The sequence below is a fragment of the Tupaia chinensis genome, unplaced genomic scaffold (assembly GCF_000334495.1).
Source record: "Tupaia chinensis unplaced genomic scaffold, TupChi_1.0 Scaffold145814_1, whole genome shotgun sequence".
NCBI lineage: Eukaryota > Metazoa > Chordata > Mammalia > Scandentia > Tupaiidae > Tupaia > Tupaia belangeri.
In genome coordinates, this window is record NW_006205672.1 from 330,821 (window position 1) to 358,263 (window position 27,443).

General features: G+C 42.8%; 1 protein-coding gene across 1 annotated transcript in view; it reads left to right on the top strand.

Annotated features, from left to right (window-relative positions):
- The first annotated feature begins 5,662 nt into the window (after window positions 1–5,662).
- The window catches only part of THEM4 (thioesterase superfamily member 4), a 40,260-nt gene continuing 18,479 nt past the window's right edge, over window positions 5,663–27,443 (top strand). Inside the window, exons 1-2 of the mRNA XM_006168396.3 lie at window positions 5,663–5,768; window positions 15,003–15,189. Coding sequence (XP_006168458.1) covers window positions 5,670–5,768; window positions 15,003–15,189 — 286 coding nt within the window. The 5' untranslated portion in view covers window positions 5,663–5,669. The remainder of the gene's footprint in view (window positions 5,769–15,002; window positions 15,190–27,443) is intronic.

A 27,443-nucleotide genomic window follows, 5' to 3' on the forward strand; every position in this document is an offset into this window, starting at 1 on the left:
ATAAATAAATAAAGAGCCACGCAGCAACTCCAGATACTGTATCAAAAGACTAATTATGCAGGGCCAGCGATGGCATGGTGGCTCACTGGATCCCACATGTCTGACAAGTGCAGTTTGACTTCCGGACCTGGAGGCTTGAAACATGAGGGATGTGTGTGCATGTATGCTCAGAATCTCATGGGGAGACTGGAAGAGAAGGGATTGCAGTGTGGCAATTCCACCCCAACCATTAAAAAAAATATAAACAAACACAAAAACTATCAAGGCAAACTAATTCTACCTGGTTGAAAATCTGAAAACAAGCCTACAGTTTTCTTTCTTCTTCTTTTCTTTCTCTCTCTCTCTCTCTCTTTTTTTTTTAATTTGACAAAAGGCATGTGCACTCGAGGGAGAGAGACAGAGAAATATAGAGGGAAAGCACCCCCTCACACAGAGGACAGATACCCTACAATCCCTTCTCCTCCATCTCTCCTTTCAGGATTGTGGGCACACACACACACCTCGAACCAGACAGTCAGCCATCGAGACCCAGTCACTTCAACGATGATGCCACCAGCTGGTCCTAGGTTCTCTTTCTAACCTCCCATCTCCCAGTTGCCATTCTCCCACCACATGAAGAAGAGTCATCCATGGGAACCAGCAGTTAGCGTAATGGCTATGTCACTGGACTCCCACGTAGTCGACCGCGGTTCGTGTCCCGGACCTGGTGGCTTAAAACTCACGCCGGGCGCGTGTGTGTGCGTGCCCAAGATCCCGAGAGGAGAATGGAGGAGAAGGGATTGTGGCGTGACCATCCCCCCGGGGGGTGATTTCTCGCTTTCTGTCTCTGTGTCTCTCTCTGTCTGTCTGGCGAGCGCATGCGCCCTACAGTGAAAATCTCTCAAAAAAAAAAAAAAAAAGAAGAGTCATCCTTCAACCATGCAGAATCTTGCTTTGGTGCATCTATCGCACACTGCTGCTGCCAGATCTTTTTTTAAGGCAGAATAGTATTCCATTGTGTACATGAGGACTTCACAAATTTCGTGGAAAATGAACTTAAAGTACAAGTTTATTTTAGTGCAAAGAAATATGTTGGAACCCATGCATACTTTTTTCACAAATTATAATACATAATTCATTTCTATGAACTTTTTGAAGACCCCCCTTATACACACATTTTCTTTTTTTTTTTTTTTTGGGGGGGTTTTTCTTTTGGGGGGGGGGCTCGCCAGACAGAGAGAGACAGAGAGACAGAAAGCGAGAAATCACCCCTCAGGGGGATGGCCACGCCGCAATGCCTTCTCCTCCATTCTCCTCTCGGGAATCTTGGGCGTGCACGCACACGAGCCCGGCATGAGTTTAAGTCACCGGGTCCAGGATGCGAACCGAGGTTGACTACGTGGGAGTCCAGCAACATAGCCATTATGCTAACTGCTGGTCCCAACACATATTTTCTTTATCCCGTCATCTTTTTTAAAGAATTATTTAATTTTATTTATCATTATTTTTATTTTTTTATTATTTTATTTTAACTTTATTTATTTATTTTAATTTGACCAGAGGGGGACAGAGGTGGGGAGGTGGGTGAGAAACCAAGCCACCAGGTCTGGGACTCAAATAGTGGTTGGCCATGTGGGAGTCCAGTGCCATTATTCTTTATCCCGTCATCTTTTTTAAAGAATTATTTAATTTTATTTATCATTATTTTTATTTTTTTATTATTTTATTTTAACTTTATTTATTTATTTTAATTTGACCAGAGGGGGACAGAGGTGGGGAGGTGGGTGAGAAACCAAGCCACCAGGTCTGGGACTCAAATAGTGGTTGGCCATGTGGGAGTCCAGTGCCATTAACCACCATGTCACCTGCTGGCCCCTTATTTATCATTATTATTATTATTTTAATTTACTAGAGAAAGAGACAAGGAGTGAGAGAGAGAGAGAGAGAAAGTAAGAAAGCAAGTCGCCGAGTCCAGGACTCAAACCACGGTTAGCCATGTGGGAGTCCAGTGCTTTAGCACCATGCCTCTTGCTGGCCCCATGCCATCATCCACTGATGGACACTTAGGTTGACCCCAGACTGTATGAAACAATTTTAAGCCACTGGACACCTAACAATGAGAAACAGTGATTCCTTTTTTTTTTTTTTTTTTCTCCTTTGGAGAGGTTTTTGCTATAGGGCGCGTGCGCTCGCCAGACAGAGAGAGACATAGAGACAGAAAGCGAGAAATCACCCCCCAGGGGGGATGGTCACGCCGCAATGCCTTCTCCTCCATTCTCCTCTCAGGATCTTGGGCACGCACACACATGCACCTGGCGTGAGTTTTAAGCCACCGGGTCCGGGACGCAAACCGCGGTCGACAACGTGGGAGTCCAGCGACATAGCCATTACGCTAACTGCTGGTTCCCAGGAACAGTGATTCCTGAGAGACAGGGAACAAACGAGGGGAGAGTCTTGCAATTAGCTTAAGACAGTGTCCAGGCTGGTAGACAAGGAAGGACTCTGCAAGTTGAGGGAGTGCAATGGAGTATGGGAGACACGGTGGCTAGCATTTGCAGGACAGAGTACTAGAGAGGAGAGAAAGAACTACACAGAGAAAGAACTCTGGAAATCTGCAGAGGGTGTTCAGAGAGTATAGATCAGTGCATGTATGTAAGCAGCCACTGACACTGGAGGAGAAAAACTACTTGAGAGAATTAGAACAAGCCTGACGGGAAAGCTTCATGAGTCACAGGGTATTGGTTTCAGCATTCAAAAGGCCTCTCCTTAGCAGTGGGAAGTAATTGGCCCTAGACTAGTGGTTCTCATCCAGGAGTAATTTTATTCCCTGCTCCACGGGGAACATCTGGCAGTGTCTGGAGACATTTCTGATTGTCAGGACTAGAGGAGAGGTGCTACTAGTATCTAGTGAGGAGCCCAGGGATGGATGGTACTAAACACCTTACAATACACAGGACGGCATGCCCTTCCTGCCTCCCAACAGACTCTTCTGGTTCAAAATGCCAATAGAGCTGAGGTTGAGAAAATTTGCTTTAGACTCATCGCTGCTCTGGCCCTTCTTAGCAAATCTTAAAGAGGATCTCACTGTTTCCAAGTAATTTAAGTGTATCCCAGAACAGAACTCAGGAGGCTATAGGAACACAAAACTATCCAGCACCTGACATCTGAGGATAGACCAGGATTGTGGTATACTGATACATGTTGAATAAAGGGGGAGGTAGAATGAACCCAAATTTACTGTAACTGAGTGAATACTCATAAGCAGTTTGATTTCAAGCTCCACTATAATATCGCTGAATACAGAGTTAAGAAAAGCGACTCGTATTACCACTGCATAAACACAACAGGCATAAATAACTCAAGACCACAGAGAATACTAAAATATAGTACACTAAGTTGTACTACCTTTTTAGTATTGCTTACCTTTGTTTTTAATATAACTTAATTGTAAGCTGACATAAATTAAAAAAAAATTTTTGTTTAAGAACTGGGTAGTGGGCCAGCCCATGGCCTTGTCGTAGGATGGGAGAGTGCTGAGCTGTGTTGTATAAAATCCTTGGGTTTTGGGTCCAGACCACTAAAATTAGAGACCCGTCCCTCAGCGCAAAATAAAACCACAACCACAAAAGAAGTGGGTAAAAAAGAGAATTTAATAGGAAAGAAAGATTTTAGAAAAGAAGTACACCCAAAAGACTCTTGGGCAGGCAGGCTGCTAGGTAGCAACTGCTTTTGGAACTGGTTTAAGTGTTACTTCTATTAATAGAGGTGATAATGAACATTTATCAGTGGGAGGTCTGTCATACTATTTATGTTGTCTGGATTCTGCCTTTCTCCTGTGTTTGGCTGTCTCTTTCACAGGTGAAGAATTTGAGGAATTTGATGACCTAAGTGTGCATGCGCAGTGCAAGCCATGATGATAGGACCATCCTTATTATGATGAGCTACTCGATTAGTTTATTGTCCCAGTGGGAATCAGGATGTTGAGCAAATCATCTGGTTGGGTCTCCTTGTATTTATTTATAAAGAATGATAAGAGGAAAATTTACCATCATCCCTATGTGTCTTCCTCAGGTACCAAGGAAGAAAAATGGGATTTGCCTCACCTTCCTGGTGCCAGGAGCTGGGTAGGAAGAAGTCATTTTTATGGAGGGTCTAGTTGTAATTCCTGATAAATTGGGATTGATGTGACATGTGTCCTGCTATTTTTTCAGGGCTACCTGCTCATTACTAACTACCTGCCTATCACAGCCTGATGTTATGAAGGACTCAGAAGACCCCACGTGGACGACTGAGTGGATCTGAGGGCTTGAAAAATGGTAAGAGATGATCGAGGACCTGTGTGTAGGCCCAAAATCCTGAAAGGAGGGAGAAATGGAGAAGTGATTCCAACATGACCATGACACACTGAAGGTGCTCCTAGGTCTCTCTCCCTGTCTGTCGCTTTCTCTTTAGCAGGTGCAAGCAATCTCTAGCCCCTCAAAACAACAACAACAACAACAAAAAATCTCCTTAGCTAAAGTCTTGAACTTCTGACAATCAGGCTCCACTAGCCTGGCCACTATTTCCTTGAAAGCGGTAGAGTAATAGTGAAACTTGATATACTGTACATTCTTCTTAGCACTTACACCAGAAAGAACCAGAGGCAAGTGAAGTTTGTGCCAGTTCTTAGTAAGTAGTAAGTCTGAGTTCCTACGGCAAAGCTAGGGATGAGCTTTAGCAGTCAGCCCACGCATCTATGAAATTCGTAGGATGTTTACTTGAAAAAGCCTGACTGAGGGGCTTTTAGATGCGCAAGCACGCGCGTGGGGAAGTGGGGTCAGGCCCAGAAAACAGCATTTTAATCTTCGCTGGCTGTACATGGACACTACCAAATCGATCCCAGGGACTGTCCATGCCCTACAAGAAAACACTATTTTACCTGTCCTGGTCTGCGTTCCCCGGCCAGCAGAGATGAAAGGCCAGAGTGCCTCCATTTTATTACACCCACCTTGCTGAGAATTGGTGCCATTTCAAAGGAGGTGACCCAATGACTTTGGAGAAGGTCATAAAACTATCACTCCACGGGGTTGGCCAATGATAAGAAACAGGAAATACCAGAGACCTGAAGTAACTGTCTTGCCAACCAGTAAAAGACAACTATGTTTCTTGAAATCTAAGGCCAATGTGTAGCCACCTGCCTGCATTCCTAGACCTCCTCCCCAACAGCCAATTAAAAACTCAGCCCAACTAACACAGGGCTCTCAACTCTGACCCGCTGGGCCATAAAATTGGGAGTCCTGACTCCAGCCCGAATAAAAGCGACTCTTGTGTGTTTACATCGGTATCCGCTCCTTGGTGACCTCTTAGGAATTTTGCAACCGGGGTACAACAGAGAGACCTAAATCTTCCAGGGAATAAGAACGTGAGTGTAAAGAGCAGGGCCCTCGGCCTACTCCGGAGGGGAAGGAAGACCGAATCCGCCCTATGCAGCGCGGGGTTCCAGAGGCGAACGTCCCCCGGCGTAAGAGGGGTCGCTCCAGGAGCTTTCTCTGCTGTCGAGCGGCCCGGAAGTGACCCCCGCGCGGTCCCCAGCGAAGTCTCCCGGAACCAAAACGCCGACCCAAGTTAGTCCGCGCCGTGCCCCCCTCCAGCCCCGCCCCGCCAGTCCCACGCCTTTCCCCGCCGGCTCCCGCTCCAGGCCACTCGGAGCCATGCTGAGGAGCTGCGCCCCGCGCCTGCGCACGCTGGGGGCCCTGCGCGGCCCCTGGGGAGGCGCGTGGCCGCCGGCCAGCGAGCCAGGACCCGCGCCGGTGAGTCCCGGCTAGGCGTGGGGGACAGGGACCGCTCACAGCCGGAAGCCAGCCTGTAATGCAGGGTCCGCTTAAGGGTTTATCTGTTACCACAGCTAGCCGAGCTCTAGAGAAAAGCTAGTGGCGGGGGGGGGGGGGGGGACCACTGGGGCTCGGGAGTACTACCCCTCCACCCCAGCTCCAACTGAGAAACTGGTCGGGAAGGTGACACAGTTTTGTTCTCGTTTTTTTCTGGAGAGGTTTTTGCTATGGGGTTGGGTTCGCCAGAAAGACAGAGACAGAAAGCAAGAAATCACCCCCAGCGATAATGGCCACGCCACAATCCCTTCTCCATTCTCTCCTCTTTGGATCTTGGGCATGCACGCGCGCCCGGCGTGAATTTAAGCCACCGGGTCCAGGACTCGAACCGTGGTCGACCACATGGGAGTCCAGCGACATAGCCATTACGCTAACTGCTGGTCCTAGAAGACACAGTTTTTTTTTTTTGGAGAGATTTTCACTGTAGGGTGCGTGTGCTCGCCAGACAGACAGAGAGAGACATAGAGACAGAAAGCGAGAAATCACCCCCCGGGGGTATGATCACGCCGCAATCCCTTCTCCTCCATTCTCCTCTCGGGATCTTGGGCATGCACACGCACCCGGCGTGAGTTTTAAGCCACCGGGTCCGGGACACGAACTACGGTCGACTACGTGGGAGTCCAGCGACATAGCCATTACGCTAACTGCTGGTTCCCAGAAGACAGTTTTGAAACACTGTGCAGGATGCTTTCCTGAGGGCCTTGGAGAAAAAGCCGTCGCTACTACCGATACTGATGAAGGTCAAGCGAAGTCACACAGAAACCTGTGGCATAGCTGGCATCTGAACGCAGGCAGTCTGGTTTATAACCAGAGCTCCGGAGAAGAGTTGGCTTAATCTTGATAGTCTCAGACTTTGCTTCTTTCTGAGAATGACAACCAACTTGGGAAGCTAGTAGTGTCTGCTTGTCAGATTATATATGCTTTTTCTAAGCCTGCGTCCTCATCTTTAGAGGGAGATTAAATGAGGCAAGCTGGCCCGTGCCTAGTGGTTAGGGAGCTGGATCCCACATGGACAACTGCAATTCTAATGAGCTGCAAGAAAAACCCACCAGGCCTGTGTAGTTGGGCGCCCCAAATCCCCAGAGGATGGAAAAATGGAAAAGGGATTGTGGCGTGTGACTGCCCCCTTTGGAGGGTAGCATGACTCTGCCTCTTTTGGAGGATGGCGTGTGATTCTGCCCATTTTGGAGGGTGCTTTCACTTTTCTTTTGTCTCTCTCTCTCTGTCTCTCTCTCTGGTCAAAGGTTGGGGATGTGGAGGCATTAAATGAAGCGACAGCACCAGGGGCACCTCCGTATGCTGAATGCTGACTTGTGTAGGAAAGTTCCAGGTTCAAGTCAGGAGCCCTCTCTGAATGCCTTGAATATACATCCTGTTGAGGGTGCTTGTCTCTCTCTCTCTCTCTCTCTCTCTCACTCTCACTCTCACTCTCTCGTTTATGGAAGAAATATATTTTTTTTACTTTAAGGTTAAATAAGATACTACAAGGAGAGCGTTTAAAACAATTCTTGGTATCAAATAGTGCCTCTTTCTTTGCTTCATTGATATGTTCAGTTGATATTAAATCCTAACAGTATGCGGCCATTATTTGGCCACTGATGATACACAATAGGTAGAAATAGTCATTTCTCTCAAGGAGCTTACAATCTAGTTTGGAAGAATGAAATGAAGTGCAAAATTAAAATAAGTATATACTGTATACTAGAATAATGTATGAAGAGAACACAGAAGAGGGACTATATACTGAGCAAGAACTGAAAAAGGACTTCAGTAATTTAGATAAATATAGTCTCTCTAATAATTTCTTTTAAAGAATAATGAGTGCAGATTGGTCTCTAATCCTGTACAATCTTGCATCTAACAACAATTTATTTAATTATATGTTGGTGCCTTGTAATATCCTGAGAATATTTAAGTATTAGTATTCACAGGCTTTGTAAGTCATATTTCCTTTTGTTCAGTAACTTAAAAGGAAACATTAAAAGAAAGTCATAACTTTTCTTAACAAGTTCTGCTTTATAAACGTATAACCAGTGGTCAAGCAAGACTTTATTTAGGGTAACAGAAAGTAATGAATATCCCTAGCATTTATCTTTCATGTACAGTCATGTGTTGCTTAACACATACTCTGAGAGAAAAATGAATCATAAAGCGATTTCATGGGAGCCTGCAGTTGGCGTAATGGCTATGTCGCTGGACTCCCACGTAGTCGACCGTGGTTTGCGTCCTGGACCCGGTGGCTTAAAAATCACGCCAGGCGCGTGTGTGCGCGTGTCCAAGATCCCGAGAGGAGACTGGAGGAAAAGGGATTGCGGAGTGACTATCCCCCCTAGGGGGGTGATTTCTTGCTTTCTGCCTCTCTGTCTCTGTCTGTCTGGCGAGCGCACGCGCCCTATAGCAAAAACCTCTCCAAAAAAAAAAGGCGATTTCATTATGTGAACATCAGAGCATGTACTTACACAAACCTATTATATTCTATGGGACCACAATCATATATGTAGTTCATCATTGATTGAAAAGTTGTTACACTATGCATGACTGTACAGTCTGTCTATTCTGTGAATTTTAAAATAGCGCTTAGTTCTCACCTCCTTGAACTGAAATTTTATTATTTTTATTTCCTACAATGTTATTGTCTTCATATGGGGTAATGCATTCAACATGAACATGTCTCAAACTAAAACGAGTCGTTCCCCGTTTTTGCCCTCTCCTGGCTGCCACCCCTATACACTTATATACGAACACACTAACAAAAGCCTCTTTTTCTTCTATTCACCCCAGTATTCAGAGCCACAACTCTAATAATCCAAGACTTCTCTACTTTCCGTTCACCACAATCAGTAACTCACTACATCCCTTAGTTTCACTGTCCTAAATATCTTTAAGCTTTTCTTCATAGTCCACAGTGTATATTGAGCAGGGACATACAAAGTTTGTCTTTCATAGTCTGGTTTATTAAATTTAGCATTAAATCTTCTATAGTTATCCACTTTGTATCAAATGCCAGGGTCTCATTCTTCATGGCTGAGTAGTATTCCAGATTGTATACGTGCCACATTTTATCAGTCCAGTCATCAGTTCTTGCGCACTTATATTGCATTGCAAATAGTGTTGTAATAAACAAGAATGTGAAAGTGTCTTTCTGACTGTTTTCCTGTCCTTTGGGTAAATACTGAGGAGTGAGATTAATGGGTCAGATGGTAGTTCTTTTTGTAGGTTTTTGAGGAAACTCCATATAGTTTTCCACAGTGGCTATACTAATTTACATTCCCATCAACCCTGTAACAGGGGTCCCTTTCCACCACTTGTCATTCATTCTTTTTAAAATCATAGCCATTCTGACTAGGGTTAAGTGGTATCTCATTGTGGTCTTGATTTGCATATCCCTTATGATGAGAGACATTGAACATTTTTTCATATGCTTTTTGGCCATTTGTAGGTCTATTCCGTTCATTTGCCCTTTTCTTATTTTTTTAAAAGAGATTTTTGCTATAGGGTGTATGCACTCACAGGAAAGATAAAGAGAGACAGAAAGCAAGAAATCACCCCTCAGCGGGGATGGCCATGCTGCAATGGTGTGAGTTTCAAGCTCCTGGTCCAGGACTCAAATCGCAGTCGTCCACATGGAAATCCAGCAATGTAACCGTTATGCCATCTGCTGGTCCCTTATTTGCCCATTTTTAATTTGGATTACTTATTTTTTTGTGAGTGAGCTACTTGAGTTCACTGTATATTCTGGTTATCATCCCTTATCTGAGGCATAGTCTGCAAATATTTTCACCCATTCTATGGGTTGTCTTTTCACTCTTTGTTTCATTTGCTGTGCAAAAAGTTTTTAGTTTGATATAATCCCACTTGTCTCTTTTTAGAAATTGTTGCCTTTGCTTGCAGGTCTTACTTAAGATTGAAATCTCTGCCTACTTCAATTACTTCAAGTGTTTCTCCTGTTCTCCACTAGTAGTTTTCTAATTTGAGGCTTTACATTTAGATCTTTGATCCAGTTTGAGTTGGTCTTTGTTAATGGTAAAAGACACAGGTCCAGTTTCATTTTTCTGCTGGTGGACATTCAGTTCTTCTAACATCACTTGCTGAAGAGATTTTCTTTTCTCCACTGGATTGTCTTGTGTCATTTGTCAAAAATCATTGGCCATATGGTTGGGGGTTTATTTCTGGATTTTCTTTTCTGTTCCTTTGGTCTATGTGCCTTTTTGTGCCAGTACCATACTGTTTTGATTATCACATTTCAAGTCAGGTAATGAGGCGCCTTCTACTTTATTCTCTTTGCACAGTCTTGCCTGGGTCATATGGGAACTTTTATGATTCCAGACAAATTATATTATTTTTTTAATTTCTGTGAAGAATGGCACTAGTAATTTGATCAGAGTCACATTAATTTCTAAATTAATTTCTATTGAATTGACATTTTGATTGTCATTTCTTTCTATTCAAGAACAAGGAGTGTCTTTTTTTGGTATCATACTTAATTTCTTTTTCATTTTGACATAATTTTCCTTGTAGAGGTTTTTCACCTCTTTGGTTAAGTTTATTCCTGGGTTTTTCATGTTTGCATATGTGTGTATCTGTTGTAAATGAGATTTCTTTCTTCAGCTTTGCCTCAGTCCAGTCATTGCTGGTGTATAAAACCGTAACAGATTTTTGTATATTGATTTAGGATACTGCACTTTACTGAATTCATTAATCACTTCTTGGAGTTTCTTTATGGATTTGGGGGGGTTCTATGTATATAATCATATCATTTGCAAATAGGGACAATTTCACTTCTTCTTTTCCTATTTGATGCCTTTTGACTCTCTCGTTTGATTGTCTAGGACTTGTAGTATTATGTTGAAAAGGAGCGGGAAAAGTGAACAGGTTTGTCTTGTTACAATTCCTAGTGGGAAAACCTTTAACTCTTCCCCATTCAGTATGATGCTAGCTATGAGTTTGTCATATATGGCTTTTACTATGTTGAGAAATGTCCCTCTGTACTTATTTTGCTGAGAGTCTTAATCATGAAACCATGTTATATTTTATCAGGTGTTTTATCTGCATGGTTTTTATCTTTCCTTTTGTTAATGTGATATATGGTTTTGCATATGTTGAACCCTCTTTGAATCTCTGGGATAAAGCCTACCTGGTAATAGTGTATAATCTTTTTTTAATCTTTTTTTAAAGAATTATTTATTTCATTTTACTTGTTTATTATTATTATTATTATTATTTTAGTTCACCAGGGAAGAGACACAGAGAGAGAGGGAAAGTAAGAAAGCTAGCCACCAGGTCTGAGACTCACACCACAGACTGCCATGTGGGAGTCCAATGCCTTAACCACCACACCACCTGCTGGGCCTGGCATATAATCTTTTTTTTTTTTTAAATAAAGATTTATTTATTCATTCATTCATTCCTTCATTTTAATTTGACCAGAGAGAGACACACACAGAGAGAGAGAGAGGAAAGTGAGAAAGCAAGCCACCAGGTCCAGGATTCGAACCGTGATCGGCCATGTGGGAGTGTCCAGCACCTTAACCACCATGCCACCTGCTGGTCCCTATAATCTTTTTAATGTACTATTGGGTTCAACTTATTAGTATCTTGTTGAGAGTTTTTGCTGCTTTCTCACTTGCCCTATAACAAATTTTAGGTAATAATAATAATAATAATAAAATTAAATAAATGTTTTTAAAATTTTGTAGAATTTAGAAGTGAAGCCTTGAGGACCTGGTCTTTTTCTTTTTGGGAGACTATTTATTACTGATTCAATCTCATTGCTTTTTATTGGTCTATTCAAGCTTTCTATTAAGGTCAAAATCAAGAGATTCATTGAAACCAATGATAATAAACACATGATTCTCCATAATTTTGGGGGGCACAGTGAAAGAAGTCATAGAAGTTTATAGCAATTAGTGTCCAAAGAAAAATTAAAATGTGACAAATAAATAACCTAATGATGCATCTCAAGGGACTGGAAAAGCAACAATAACAACAATACCAGAAGAAAATAATAATAATAAAAATTAAAGATGAAGTTGCGAATCAAAGAAAAATACAAAAAAAGTCAATGAAACAAAAACTGTTTTTTTGATAAAATTGGCCAACTATTAGACTAATTAAGAAAAAAGAACCAGACAAATAAAATCAGTAATGAAACAGGCAATATTACAACAGATTTAACAGAAATACAAAAGATCATGAGAGAATACTATGAGCAACTATAAGCCAACAAACTGCAAAACCTAGATGAGATGGGCACATTTCTGGACACATATAGTATTCCTAGATTGAACCTGATGGAGTTTTCTAAAACTTGTGTTCATGTTACTCCCTTGCTTGAAAGTTCTTAAGGCTTCCCATAATAGAAAAGATGTTTTATCGCTTAAGTACCACTTTCATGATTCTTTAAAGATTCCCTTTCTTTAATTAGCTTTATTGAAGCAATAACTTTTGGGACAAGCCAGTGGCATTGTGGTTGAGATAGCTGGATCCCACGTGGCCAACTGCACAGTTTGAGTCCCAGACCCAGTGACTAGAAAAACACACTGCTCATATATACATGCATGCCCAAAATTCTGAACGGAGAAACAGAAGAGAGGGTATTATGGCATGACCATCTGCCATGGTGGGTGCTTTCTCACTTTCTCTCTCCCTGTCTTCATCTCTAGTAAGTACATGTGCCTTCTAGCAAATTAAAAAGAAAAAAGATTTTTGAAATTATAAGCGTGATGTGCGATTTATTACATACATGATATGTAAATATTTTCCAGTATTTTAAAATACATATATCTTTGTGCTTGTGCCACCTAAATTATCTTACATACTGGTCTTTGGAAACATTGAGCTAGAAGATGAAATTAAGTCCTGCATTAGGGTCAACAAGTCCTTTTTCCTCTATTTTTCCATTTTGTCAGGATTTGGGGCATGCACGCACACATATCTGGCATGTTTTTAGCTACCAGGGCAAGGACTGAAGCCATGCTGGGCGAAATAGAATCTGGCTTTCTATACATTGCACTGCAAACCAAGATTACAAGAATATTTAAGAAAAATCCCGTTTAAAAAATGTAAGGGAAATACATTAAAGTTTTACCATCAATTGTATTAAGAAGGAGAAGTAATGAGTGGGGTTTTTTGTTTGCATTTTTGTTTGCATATTTGTCAGAGGAAACATAAACACGCCAGAGAGGGAGAGGGAAGAAATACCTCTCGGAAGGGTATGGTCATAACATAATCTCTGCCTTTCCATTTCTCCATCTTATTGAGATTTTGGGCATTCATGCACATGTACCTAGCATGTTTTCCAAGCCACAAGGGCCAAGATTTACAGTTGGCCATGTGAGATCCAGCTTACTTAACCACCAGGCCATGGTGTTTTGTTTTTGTTTTTGTTTTTAAGCCAGAGGGCATGTGCACATGCAAGAAAGAGAAAGGTAAGGAAGGAGAGAGAAAGAGAACTCACCCTCCCACCGGCCTGCTCACACCACAAACCTTTTCTCATATATATATATATATACATATATATATATATATATATATATATATATATATATATGTTTTTGCTAGAGAGAGAGAGTGAGAAATCACACCCCATGGGGGATGGCCATACTGCAGTCCCTTCTTCATTCTCCTCTCAGTATTCTGGACACACACACACGTGCCTGGCATGATTTTCAAGCCACCAGGTCCAGGACTCAAACTTAGTTGAGTGGAAGCCCAGGGCCTTAACCACCATGCCACCTATTGGCCCCCTATCCAATTCTTTATCTCGATAGAATCCTGGACACCCAGGCACTTGGAATGTTTTTTTGAGCCACCAGAGCTGGAACTGCAACTCTATTAGCCAGGTGGATCCAGCTTCCTTTTTGTAGCATTTAACTGGTACACTATGGGGCCAGCTCTTTTTATTTATTTTTAAGATTTTTCATTTATTTCTAAAAGATAGAGATAAAAAATCCTCAACAGGTCTTCATGACAGTTTTAGCCAGCCAGTCACGGGCACACCTAGCATGGCTGGGGTGCTTAGGGGGACCCGAGGAAGCATACCTAGCAACTTTCCCATGTGGGTCCAGTTGCATCAGTTACACTGCCATCTGGCCCGTTCTTTTCTTTCTGTTCCACATTTTCTGAAACCCTCTGCACTGAAATGGTAGCAATACTCAGTGCTGCAAAGAAATAGAATTAGTGGAAGCATGACTACTGTGACAGCAAGCACATCTCCTAAACTTCCTCCTCCTCTTATAACTTTTCTTGATAATTTGACTCGTCATTCACCACATTGTGCTATTTAGAAACCTGAGGTTGCCTTTGTATTTCTCCTTTTCTCTTACTCTCCTTACCCAAATAGTAACCACGTTCTGATTCAGTTTGATAATTTCTGAACTGGTTTATCTCAACAGTCTCCAAATAGGGCCCTCTAATTCCACTCTTGGAAATCCATCTTTCATGTTATTGCCAGACCTGGTCATGTCACTGCAGATATAATTCAAACCAGTATTGAGGCTTTGCCTGCATCTCTGCAGCCATCTGCTCCTCCTCTTGCACTATAAGAATGCCAGACTTCTTTTAGGCCTTAATTTCAATATTTGTAAAATGGGAGTAATAATTAGTATCTGCTTCATTTTGTTGCAGTAAAGTCACTCAAAACTGTTTCATGCCTCTTTGCACATGATATTTTTCCTTTGCCTATAATTCCCTTTCTAGCTGGCTAATTTCTCCTTGTCTGTATTCAACAGTCAAGTCAAAGAACTCCTCTTTGGACCCCCAATCTGAGGTGACTACCTCTCTCCCTGTGCTTTACATATTTACATACCCCATTGGTAGCACTTTTTATGTGAAAGATGGTATCTGTCCTTGTCTCCCTTTATAGCTAGTGCCTGGCTCACCTGCATTTAATGTTTTTGGGGAGGAGGGGCAATGGAATCAGTAGACCTGGCCTTCATGCTGACTTTCATAATAGTTAACTGCATGATGTTGGGAAAATAATTTACCCTCCTCAATCTCTCATATATCCCAAGGTGGTAAGACCAGGTTGTTTCTGAAATTCCCTTTCATTTTGAAATGGTAAGCTTCTTGGAAAAAGCAGCGATAGTCTTAGAAAATAGGAGAATGTGTTATGAAACAGGATGCACCTCTCATTTTTTTTTTCTTTCTTTCTCTTAGAGGTCATTTTCTTCTGAGAAAGACATTCTTGTAGACTTTGCTCTCCCTAACCCCAGCTGGAGTCAGGACATAAGACTCCTCTTTGACCAGTTTATGAAGAAATGTGAAGACGGCTCCTGGAAACGGCTACCTTCATATAAACGTGGATCTACTCAAAGGACTCAAGAGTTCAAAACCCGTTTTCTTGGTAGGAACAGTCACTTTCCAGCAGTGATACTCAAACATAAAACTAAGGGCAGATTGCAGCACTAGTTACTTCTTGCAAAAGGGAAGAATGCGGTACAGGGGTTTCTACAGTCCCCTTTTATAGGCAAGAAAGCTCAATAAATTTTGCTGATTGTGGAAGAGCAAAACACTTATTGTCAGAATAAGATTGCCCCCATCCTGGCATCTTCATCACCAGAAAGCCTCCACCTCCCACAAATTTTTCACCTGTCATCACTAATCTTATTTTGTCCTTTATCTTGACACCTGACTCTATGGCCCTAAAGAGTTCAGAACACTGAGGTGACTCCCTCATCTCCCAGACCTAAACCTTCAAGGCGACCTCCCTACACACCCAACATGCACACATTCCACTTCCTATTCTGCTGTTTGTTGTTATTTTAATTAACACAATTTTTAGCCATTTTAGGTTTCAAGTAAAATGAGTGGTAAGTGCAGAGTGCCTATAGGCCTTACTCCCTTCTCAGCCCTAATCTCCCGTTATGAGCATCCTGCATTACTGTGGCGTGTTTGTTAGAAGTGTTGAGCCGTATTGATATATTATTATTATTAACTAAAGTTCATAGTTCATGTTAGGGTTCACTTTCTGTGTTGTACCTCCTGTGGGTTTTGACAGATGTATATTTATCAGTCATTGCAGTACATACTGAATGGTTTCACTGCTCTAAAAAGCCCCTGTTCTTTACTAGGCCATCTCTCCCCCCTCCCTGCTGACAATCACCCGTTTTTTTACAGTCACTGTTTGACTTTTCTAGAATGTCATGGTTGGAATCATTTAGTATGTAGCCTCTTCAGATTGGCTTCTTTCATATATATATATTTATGTGTGTATATATATGTATACACACACACACACATTTATAACATTTTTTTCGACAGCACTTATCACCATCTGACATACTTCATGCTTTATTTACTTAATGGTTTTTCTCTCACTACTAGAGAGTAAGCTGCATAAGGGCTGAGATGTCTGGATGTTTTATTCCCTATTGTATCTCCAGTGCTTAGAACAGTACCAAGTTCTTTATTTGGCTGCACCTTATAAATATGTGTAGGAAGAAGGAAAGAAAAAAGGAAATACACTATGGGATCTGCTCAAGATGCTCTAGTTGTTTTTTATTCTTTCCCCTTTTCAGTCTCTAAATGTACTAGATCCCTTACATAGGAATTAGAATAGTGAACTCCTTTCTTTCCTACCTTTTGCTTTATTCACTTACTTACTTGGGTCCAGTAGGAGTGAAAACCATAATTAAGCCAGCTATTATAATTTAAAAAGGGCACATCTGGGGCCAGATGGTGATGCAGCAGTATTGTAATGTTCTGAGGCTGACCCGCACGGAACGGTTCTGGATTCGTGTCCTGAAACCTTCCTGAACCCTCAACATATACAGATGCACATGATCTGTGGCTGGCTGAAGCCTAGGAGTGGATCACAGCATGAAGACCCTGTTGGGAGTATTGCCTCTCTATCTCTTCTGCCTCTCTGTGTCTCTCTTGCTCATGAGAGAAAGAAAGAAACTTCCAAGGGGCCACATCTGAAAAACTTGGAGAACTTAGGTTTGCAAGTCTTCATTGGCTTATCCATTTTGTTAAACTGTTGTCTGTGTTCTGAAATATGACTCTAGATCTGAATCACCTTGACCTTTGGTGTAGAGCCTGAGAATCTGCACTTGTAACAGCCTTCCAGATGCTTTAGATACAGTCAGGCCTGTAAGTTGGGAACCATTGATTTCCCAAGCTTCCTGTTATGATAATGTTAACTACTGACTAGAAAGTTAAAAAAAAAAAAAAATTAATGTAGGGTTTGTGCTCTTTCTTTTTTTTTTTTTTTAGAGGTTTTTGTTATAGGGCATGTGTGCACACCAGAAAGACACTTGAGAAAGAAAGCGAGAAATCACCCCCTGGGGGGATGGCCACGCCCCAACCCCTTCTCTATTCTCCTCTCGGGATTTTGGGCACACATGTACATGTGTCCAGAGTGAGCTTAATTCACTAGGTCTGGGACTCGAACCACAGTCAACTACATGGAGTCCAGCAACATAGCCATTACACCAACTGCTGGTCCCATATTCCCTTTTTTTTTTTTTTTTTTAAGAATTATTTTATTAACTTTATTTATTTTAATTTGACCAGAGAGGGACAGAGAGCAAGAAAGAGAAAGCAAGCCGCCAGGTCCAGGACTTGAACCATGGTTGGCCATGTGGGAGTCCAGCGCCCTTAACCACCATGCCACCTGCTGACTCCAGAATTGAAAAATGTTTAAACTGGTTTTATCTTCTCACTTCACAAACAATTCTTACTGAATTCATCTTTGGTTTTATCTCCCTTTCAATGGGGATAGTAATGCCCACCTTTATCTACTATTTTAGAAGATGCTATAATGCCTAATTAGGCTCTTTTACATTTAGAACAAAATTTGCAACACCTTCCCTTATTAGAATACAAAAAGAACATCATTCTTTCAAATAAGCACTCAGAAATTAATAGAGAAGAAAAATGAGAAAGCAAGCCACTGGGTTTGCCTTGAACCACAGTTGGCCATGTGGGAGTCTAACGCTCTTAACCACCAGGCCACTTGCTGGCCTCCTAGAGTGCTTTTTGTTTATTTGATTAATTGCTATAGGACATGTGCACTTACCAGAGGGGGGTGGAGTGAAATCACTTCCCAGGGAGAATCACCACACCACAATCCCTTTTCCATTCTCCTCTTGGAATTTTGAGCATGCACACACACATACCTGGTATATTTTTCAAGCCATGGGGTCCAGGACTTGAACCACTCAGTCAGTCACGTGCGATCTAACTGCCTTAACCTCTGTGCCACCTACTGGCCCCTAAAGAGTTTTATAAGTGTGGTTAGCTATTGAAACAAATAGATTAATTAGGTAAGTCTGGATAAATAGGTAAACATAATCTGATAGATGGGACCTGGAAAATAATTTTATCTGGGGATACCAGGGGATAACCAGAGTCACTTACAGAGACCCCAGTACTTTTCCTTTCTCTTTACTCTTACGGACCACTAGCCTTCTTTCTTATACAAACATTCATTTATTTATTATTTATAAGACATAAAGTTTTACCCGGTCAAGAGCCTTCTGCCTCAATCTCCCAGTTAGGGTTACAAGTGTGTCCCACTGTGCCTGGCTCTTAGTATCTCACTTTGCTGCCCAGGTCAGCCTCGAGCTTGAAATCTTCCTACCTCAGCTTCTTCAGTCACTAGGGTTACAAGTACGCACCATCATGCCTGGCCCCTCAAACCTGGGACTGGGAATCAAGACCACCTGTGTGGTCCTAGCCTGTGGCATACTGTGTCTTAGCAGCACATGCACTCCAGCTGAGCCTGCAAATATTTATTGTATTTATTGTGGCAGGCAACTATGCTGGTCACTGGGTCATAGCAATGCAGGGTAGATGAGGTGCCCACCCTGGTGGGGCTCACAATCTGATGCTCTCATTAGGCCATTGCTACTGGTATCCCATAAGCTGCAAATAACTGCAGCAGCCCCTTTATGATAGTATGTTGGGGACCCTCAGACTTGGGAATGCTTGTAGAATGCCTGTGGTGGTATCCACACAAGTCAAAGCAAAAGAGGCCCCTTCCAAACAGGGGAGGTCTGCTATCTGTCATCAGGTCAGGAGCTCGCTGCTCCTTTTGCTGTGTTCCTGTTCTGTCAGTAACAGGTGAGGCTGCCACTCTGAACACACTGAACATTCATTGCAAGCTTTTATAATGTCCGAGTATTTTAAAGGAATTCCTCAGGCTTCTTTCTGTTATTTCCCATAAAGTCTTTTGCCCAGCCCATTTCATTTCTTGGTCAAGCCACCCCATGACATTTTTGGCAGGGACTTCCAGCCATTGGATGTGCACCAGTGCATCGGCTTCTTCATTGCTGGGACTCTGAAGAGGGGTGTGACCAGACACATTATAAATAGTGGTGGTCTTCATCTTGGTAATCTCATAAATTGCTTCCCACATGTCTTGGCCCCACAAAGGTTTGTTCATAATGTTCCATTGTTGGTGGTGCCCTTGTGCCATCCACAGGGTAAGTCCTTAAAGATAGTCCAGAGATCTGTGTAGATAGCTAAAGGCCCTTTTTCTTTAGCAATCACAATCCATGCATCTCTGAGCTCTATTCACTGGCTACTCTATCTCTTGCCATACCCCTTCCAGGTGGTGTCTCTGTAGCTGGCTGGTGTGCTACAGTTCTCCATTGTGGGGGTTACCCCGACAGGAGCCATCTGTACACCAAGCATCATCTGGCACTGGAAGCATTCTCCTTGATAGGAGAAGGAACAAGATCAGGAGCTTCAGCTGAAAATGCATCAGTGCTTATAAACATAGGCCCTAAAAACTGTTGCAGTTCATGCCTTAAGGGGCTAGTAGAAAACTCTGCATTATTGCAGATAGGATCACCACTTGGTGAGAGTTGTGTGGGCACCTGAACTTCTTAGCTTGTGGGTTAGATCATGTATCTACTCTGCAATGGGGAGGACTGTCCATACTGTGACTGAGGCTCAGTAGCCATCAAAACTTGATATAGGGGCTAGCAGGTGGTGTGGTAGTTAAGGTTCTGGACTCCCACATGGCCAACTGCAGTTTGAGTCCCAGATCTGGTAGTTTGCTATCTCTCTCTTTCTCTCTCTCTCTCTCTCTCATGTACATGCCCTTTACCAAATTGGAGAAAAAATAATAATTAATAAAAATAAATCTCTTCTTTTTAAGAGGTTTTTTTCCCCTTAGGGCATGTGCACTTACTGGAGAAAGAGACAGACAGAGACAGTGAGAGGCAAAATGAGAAATCACCTTCCAGGGGAGATGGCCATGCTGCAATCCCTTCTCCATTCTCCTCCCAGGAACTTGGACATGACCACACACATACCCAATGTGATTTTCAAGCCACTGGGTCCAGGACTCGAACCATGGTTGGCCATGTGGGAGTCCAGTGATGTAACTGCTACAACATCTGCTGGCCCCATAAATAAGTCTTTAAAAAAAAGAAAAAAAAAAACTTGATAAATAGCATTTACTGTTGCTCACTCAGTAGGGCTATATTGTGTCTTGGTTCCCTTCCAAGTTTGTGACCAAAACCTGCTGGGGGATTGAGTTTTCTCTTGCCACTGACAGAGCCCCCAGGCACACCCCTCCTAGGTGACACCAACATCCACTTCACAGGAGAATGACTGATTTAAAGTGCCCAGTGCCTGCACAGTGTCCATAGAGGTTTTAGCTGTGCTGAATGCCTGTTGGCATGCCCACATCCAATTCCATCAAGCCCCCTTTTTGGTCAGTTTAAATAAAGGATGGATTATTTGAGCTAAATCGAGGATAAATACCCATCAATAACCAATAAGCCTAAAAATTCCTGCAGCACATTAGGAGTAGTAGGGCAGGGGAAAGCTTGGATTTTTATCAACTACCACCAATGGCATCACTTTTGTCTTACCCACCCAAAGAGCCCCCAAGAATTTGACAGATAGGCCAGGTACTTGAACTTTGTTTTCATTTACAGCCCATCCCTGAGCTAGTAAATGATCCACAAGCCAAGGAGCACTTTTTTCCAGGAATGGAAGAGTCAGAGGTTAACATATATATATTATTTGATCTAATGAAATAATGACACTGTATTTGGCTTACTCCATTTTTAAAGTGTTGGGCAATCGTGCAATGGCAAAAGGTCGGAATATGAAGATAGCCTGAAGAAAGGTGGCAAAGGTCCATTGGCATCCTTGCCAGGAAAAAGCAAATTGATCATGACAATCTGCATGAACACTGAAAAAGGTATTAGCTAAGTCAATAACAATGATAAGCACCCAATTGTGAGCCCAGCTGGTTGAGAATGCCAGCAATGTTAGGGAGCCTGCAGGAGTGGCACCACCTTATTCAGTTCTCCATAATCTACCGTCATTCTCCAAGAATCTGGTTTCTTTACCAGCCACTCAGGGGAACTATAGGGACTGTGTGGAGGGTGACTAATATTAACTTTAGACAATCCTTGTGTAGTTTGTTCGACCTCTTTGTACCCACCAGGCAGTCAATACTGTTTGACTGCCACTACCTGGCGGGGTGAAGAGAACAAGGGAGGTATGTTAAACACATACCCTTGTACCTTCACAGCTCATACTCTGAGGCAGAACTGCCCAGCACTGGTTTGTAAACATAGCCCTTGCAGTACATTAATACCTAGTATCTATTCCTTTATGAGAGATATGTACACTTTGTATGGGTATGGAGGGAGTCACCCAGTACCTAATATCAGAGTTACTTTTCTTCCTTTGATTGCATTTCCTCCGTAGCTGTCAGTTGCTTTAAAGGTTTCTCAGACTGGCTAGGGTTGCCATAAATAAGTGTACATTTGGCCCCTGTATCAGCCCGTGCCAGTACTCTCTGTTATACTTTGTGCTGCCCACCGTATAGCAAGCTCCACATGTGGCCTCTAATCCATGGAGGACACTTGCGCATTCCCCTGGACGAAGCTTCCTCCCATGCTGGTGGCCAGGTCCAGTGAGGTAAAACTGTTTCCTCAGCCAAAGTGGAGCCAGGAACTGTGTGTTCATTGTTCCAGGAGGAAGAGTTATTACAAGTTATCTTGAAGTCAGAGAGGAGGGGCATTCCTAATCTGTTCAGAGTCCATCCTAGGATTCACTTCAGTTTTTCTAATTTTTTTCAGGTGAGGGTGAAAATCTCTTCTTTTGGCAGCTGACATCACAGCCCCAGTAAGGCCACATTAGGCTGCTTGTCTATTTTTTTGAAATTTACTCTGGCCTTTATTAGCTCTCCCATGTCTGCGGATGACTTTAGTAATCCCATGTCTTCATTCCTGTTTTTGTTTCTTTGACTCTAACTTTACTTCTAATCTTTAGAATTCCCTTCTGTCTTGTCATTTCAGTCTCACCCAGGTCAACAATTGCTCAGGCGGCCCAGTGAACATGATCACCCACCATTGGGGCAGGGGGATGGGGCTGACTGTAATATCCTGTCTTTCATACCAGCAGTAAAGTCTATATCATCTGGCCCCCTAAGGGTTGCTGTGATGGTACTTGAACTACTTCCTAGTTCCCAGAGAAACTCCTGCCATTCCTCCATAGTATTCCACTGGGGGACTGAGGATGGCAGAGTACCCTCATTGGGGCAGACAGAAGTCATACTGCGGTAAGCCAGGCTGATAAGAAGGCAGTCTCGTCCTCCTCCCCGCCACACAGGGGAGCTATAGGGACTTCCCATCGTGAATGCACTTCCTCAGTGCAGGAAGAAGGGTGACTCGTTATAGAAGACATCTGTCACATCTCCTCACTGGAGAGGATTCCATCTGCACCTCACCCACATATTGCAGGAGCCACTCAGCCATGCTCTCATTTTCAGACCCTTCTGCCTAAATTTTGTCACTAGTTGGACCAATGCAGCTAATGTATATGGTCAAGCCATGGTATGTAGCAATCGTTGGGGCAGTGGCAAATTCCAGGGGTCAGCTCCCTCCAGTTGTGGCTGCAGTGTTTTTAGTTTCTGCACTGCTACAGGTCGAGCTCCTGCACCTTCCTCAGTATCTATTACCTCAGCGGAACCCTCTTTCTCCGAGGAGTTTACACCCTCAGTAGAAACCCACCCTTGGGGATTCCAATCTGATAGTGTCACTGTAGCGTGAATCCCTGACAGGGGCATTTTTCTGCCCCTTTACCTGTGCAGAGCAGTAGGCTAACCCTGTAACTGTTCAGTCGTTTGCCCTAGGCGGCAATGAAGCAGACTCTAACCTCAGCCTGGGTGACTCTTGCATCTTGCTCTAGTTGGAGCTCTCCCCTCGGGTGCCATTTGCTCTGTGGCTGGGCACAGAGCAGTGGCCAGTGACCACGGCGGCAGCAACCTTGACTTCCTTTGCTGTTCAAAGGTTCCCCTTCTCATCAGCTGCCCTTAGAAGCTCTAGTAGTCCTGTAGGTGTTTTCAAGGCATGCCTGTACTCACGTGGTAACCCCCAACAGTCTGAAAGGCTGGCTACCTCATACCACATTGAGGTGGGGCCCCACACTGACATTTCTCCTGCAGTCCCTGCAATGGGGTGCTCTTTGAAATCCTGCTAACTACACCAAATGTTTTAGGAGGCCCCAAATCTGAGATGGCCTCCTCACAATGTTTACCAATTCCAAAGAACACACTCGGAGGTTTGGCAGAGAAAGACCTGAGCTTACTTGCTAGGGAAGCTCCACAAACAGCTGGGTAGAGAATGTTCTGGGCCATCAGCGAGCACAGGCTCAGGTTATAGACATTAAGAACAATACATGGGTAAATCAAGTACAGACAGACATTGTTTAGGGGTTTCAATACCAGATCAGCTTATCAATTAATAGAATCAGCAGGGTAGATCTGAGTTTAGTGCCTAGGGTTTAGTGCCTCTAGTCTTGTAATGTTAATTTTGAGAGAGGTGTGCATATCTCCTTCCATGAGGTCAGGGTCATAAGAGGCATACCGCTGGGACAGCCACAGGCCGGTTCTGTGAAATAAGGGGATGGTCACAAGGGGCCCGTGAGGTCCAGCTGGGTCACCAGTCAGATCACAGAGGAATTGGGCAAAGAGGGAGCAGGGAGGAGAGCTCAATATGTGGAGCTTGCCCTCAGGCTTCAAGCAGGCCCTTTATGTTGCTTGACAATCATTTTCATATTTCCCTCATCTCTTCTCTCTCTTGTCCCCTGGTTCGCTGTTTCCTGCCTTTTTCTTTCTGCTCACCCCTCTAATATTTTCTTCCCCCTTCTAACTCAGCTCATCTTGCTTCCTATAAAATAAAAGCAGTCAGAAAAGAGCTTCCCAGCTCTCAGTCTGGTGCAGCCTCTTCCCTGAATCTGCCTGCTTCATGTCCAGCTTCTTTCCTCCTGTAATGAACTGACTGTTCAGCAACCCAGCAGCTATCTCGTCAGTCCATTAGCTTTTTCCTCTCCTATGAGCTTTTCCCCTGCTCTAGCCACACACTCCTCTGAACATCTTGACCCTTATTATCCTCAAAAAGTACAGTCTCCAAATCCACACAGATATCCTGTTTTCTGACCACAGCCTTTTTGCTTCCAGCTGTTTTGTTCAAGGGCCCCTCAGAAATAATTATTTAATCTCATTAAGACCTTCAGTTTGGGGACCAGGAGGTAGTTTGGTAGGTAAGGCACTAGACTTGTGCATGGCTGACTATGGTTTGAGTCCCAGACCTGGTGGCCTGCTTTCTCACTCTGTGTGTGTGTGTGTGTGCGTGTGCGTGTGTGTGTGTGTGTGTATGTGTGTGTGTCTAGAGTCAAAAATTTTTTAAAATCATAATATTTGAGACCAGCAGATAATATTCACAGTTTCATCGCTGGACTCCCACATGGTTGACAGTAGTTTGAGCCTCAGACCCAATAACTTGAAACTCACGTCGGGCATGTGTACATGCATGCCCAAAATCCCAAGGGGAGAATGGAGGAGAATCTATCTTTGGCAAACACACATGCCCTTAGGCAAAAACCTCTAAAAATAGATATAAGATATATAAATAAATAATCTTTTAAAAAAGGCCTTCAGTTCACGGAGTCCTTTACCTTCTCATTGTCCCCATAGCCCCCTGTGTCTGAACTTTTCTAGCCCAATTATCTAGGAAAACCTCAGCCCTGGGTAAATTTAACCATCTGCCCTCTGCCTGGCCCTCATATGGCTGAGCAAAGAAAATCACCCACCTAGTGGGTAAGTTTGGTGATTGTGATTTCTTACTGTTAACAGTGGTCTAAATTCTCATACCTCAGTTCTTTCCCTCCTCAAAGCTGCTAAAGTGATTCAAGGTGCAAATCTGAGCACTTTACCCTTCAGCTACCTTCATTGTTACCCCACAACTTAGGAGACTTGTGCCTCTCAGACTTTAATGTGAATATGAAGTACTTGGAAATCTTGTTAAAATACAGGTTCTGTTTCAGTAGGTAAGGGTAGCACCTGAGAGTCTACATTTCCAACAAGTTTGTTCCACCATCTTTACTTTTCTTATTTTGCAAGATAATCTCAAAGTTTGATCATTTAGAACAGAAATTTTGAGTTTCTATTCTGAGTGAAAAATTAGAAGAAATGGACTAGCAGGTGGTGTGGCACTGGATCCCACATGGCCAAGCTGGTTTAAATCCCTGACCCAATGACTTGGGGCCAGAAGTGTTTTGGATTTTTGTTTTCTTTTTGTAGTTTGTAATATTTGCATATACATAGTGAAATATCTTGGGGATGAGACCCAAGTCTAAACATTAAATTGATATGTTTCATATACACCTTATATACATAGGCTAAAAGTATTTTTTGCTTTTTTAAATAATTATTTTATTTAGCTTTATTAATTTATTTTATTTTAATTTGACTAGAGAGGGACAGAGTGAGAGGAAAAGAGAGGGAAAGTGAGAAAGCAAGTCTCCAGGTCCGGGACTCGAAACACAGTCGGCCATGTGGGAGTCCAGCGTCGTTAACCACCGTGCCACATGCTAGTCCCCATTTTTTGGGAGGTTTTGTTTGTTTGTTTGTTTGTTTAGTGACAGGAGAGAGGGGTAGGGAAGACACAGAATGGTGTTTTTGACAATGTCTCTGTATGATGATCCTCCTGCGCGAGTCTCCCAATTATAGGCACATGCAGCTACACCCAGCGTGTTCAGGTTGACCTGGGAATCAAAATGGAATCAAATCTTCCAGGTATCCTTCAGCTTCTCAACCAGTAATGCTGTCTATGAGACACCATGACTGGACAAGGCTGAAGGTAATTTCATAAAATATTTTGCTTTGATTTTGACCCAACATAGAAGGTCAGGTGTGGAATTTTCCACTTGTGGTGTCATATCAGGACTCAAAAAGTTTGATATTTTGGAGCATTTCAGATCTTGGATTTTTGTGGGGGTGCTTAAAAATCTAAGACAGGGGCTCCGGACTCCCCTATGGCTGACCAAGATTTGAGTCCTGGACTCGGTGACTTGAAAATTGTGCCAGGCATATATGCGTGTATGCCCAAAATCCCAAGAGGAAAATGGAAGAGAAAGGATTACAGCATGGCCATCCTCCCTAGGGGATGGTTTCTCACTTTTCCTCTCCCAGTCTCTCTCTCTCTCTCTCTAGGGAGCACATGCATCCTATGGCAAAAACCTTTTTAGAGAGAGCGAGAAAAAAAAAGACAATTTTATGCATGGCAAATCATCATGAGCAATGAAAGAAATCTTAACACTTGAGGGATTAAATTTTAAAGTAGATATGAAAGGACAACTATACCCTTTTTTTTTTTTAGAGTTTTCAGTGTTTATTTAGAAGTGACCTACATTATGACTCAACCCAGTACTCAACTTGCTCACAGTCATATAAATGAAAAAGACATACCTAAACAAGTACACTAGTACTTACCCAGGATATATGTGAAATATTCTGGGTGTTATTTTTGTTTTGTTTTATTTTATTTTAATTTGCCAGAGGGCATATAAGCTTGCTACAGAGAGGGAGAGAAAGAAAGCACCTCCCCCAATGGGGTGTGATCATACTGCAGTCCCTTCTGTTTCTCCACCCTGTTGGGATTTGGGGCACACACATACATACACTTGATGTGTTTTGCAAGCCACAGAGGCTGAAATTCAAACACACAGTCAACTATGTGGGATCCAGCTCCTTTAACCACCGGGCCACAGGACTGGCCCTGTTTTGTTTCGTTTTAAATTTGGTTGTAAACTACCAGTTTGATTTCATGAACCATAATGGGTCTAATCCCATTAGTATGGGGGTTTAGAGTCACAATCACATGGATTATTGGGTTTCCTTATCCCAATCGGCTTCTGATTCAGTATAACTGACCAGCTAAATTCATATCTGCCAGGAATTCTTTTCTTTATTGTTACATTGTTCTTTAAATCCCATTTAAACCACACTATTCCAAGAAGGATTTCTGTCTATGCCTTACTGTCTCATTCAGTATTTGGTTAACATTTATATACTTCATTTCTTGATTAACATGTATGGATAAATACTTTGTTTTGATTCCACGCATATTTACTTTGTCTTCAGCTATGCTATTAATTCTGCAAGGCAAAGGTTCTGTATTATATTTCTTTGGGACACCTCCTTTTCCTTACAATTTTGTGCCCAGTTGACATTTCAGTCAGTCATCCAGTGACATGTGATTTTTGCAGGGTATAGGTATTTAGTCCTGTCATGGTGTTTCTCTCACACCTGTTTCTCATGTGCCCATTCATCTCATTTCCCTA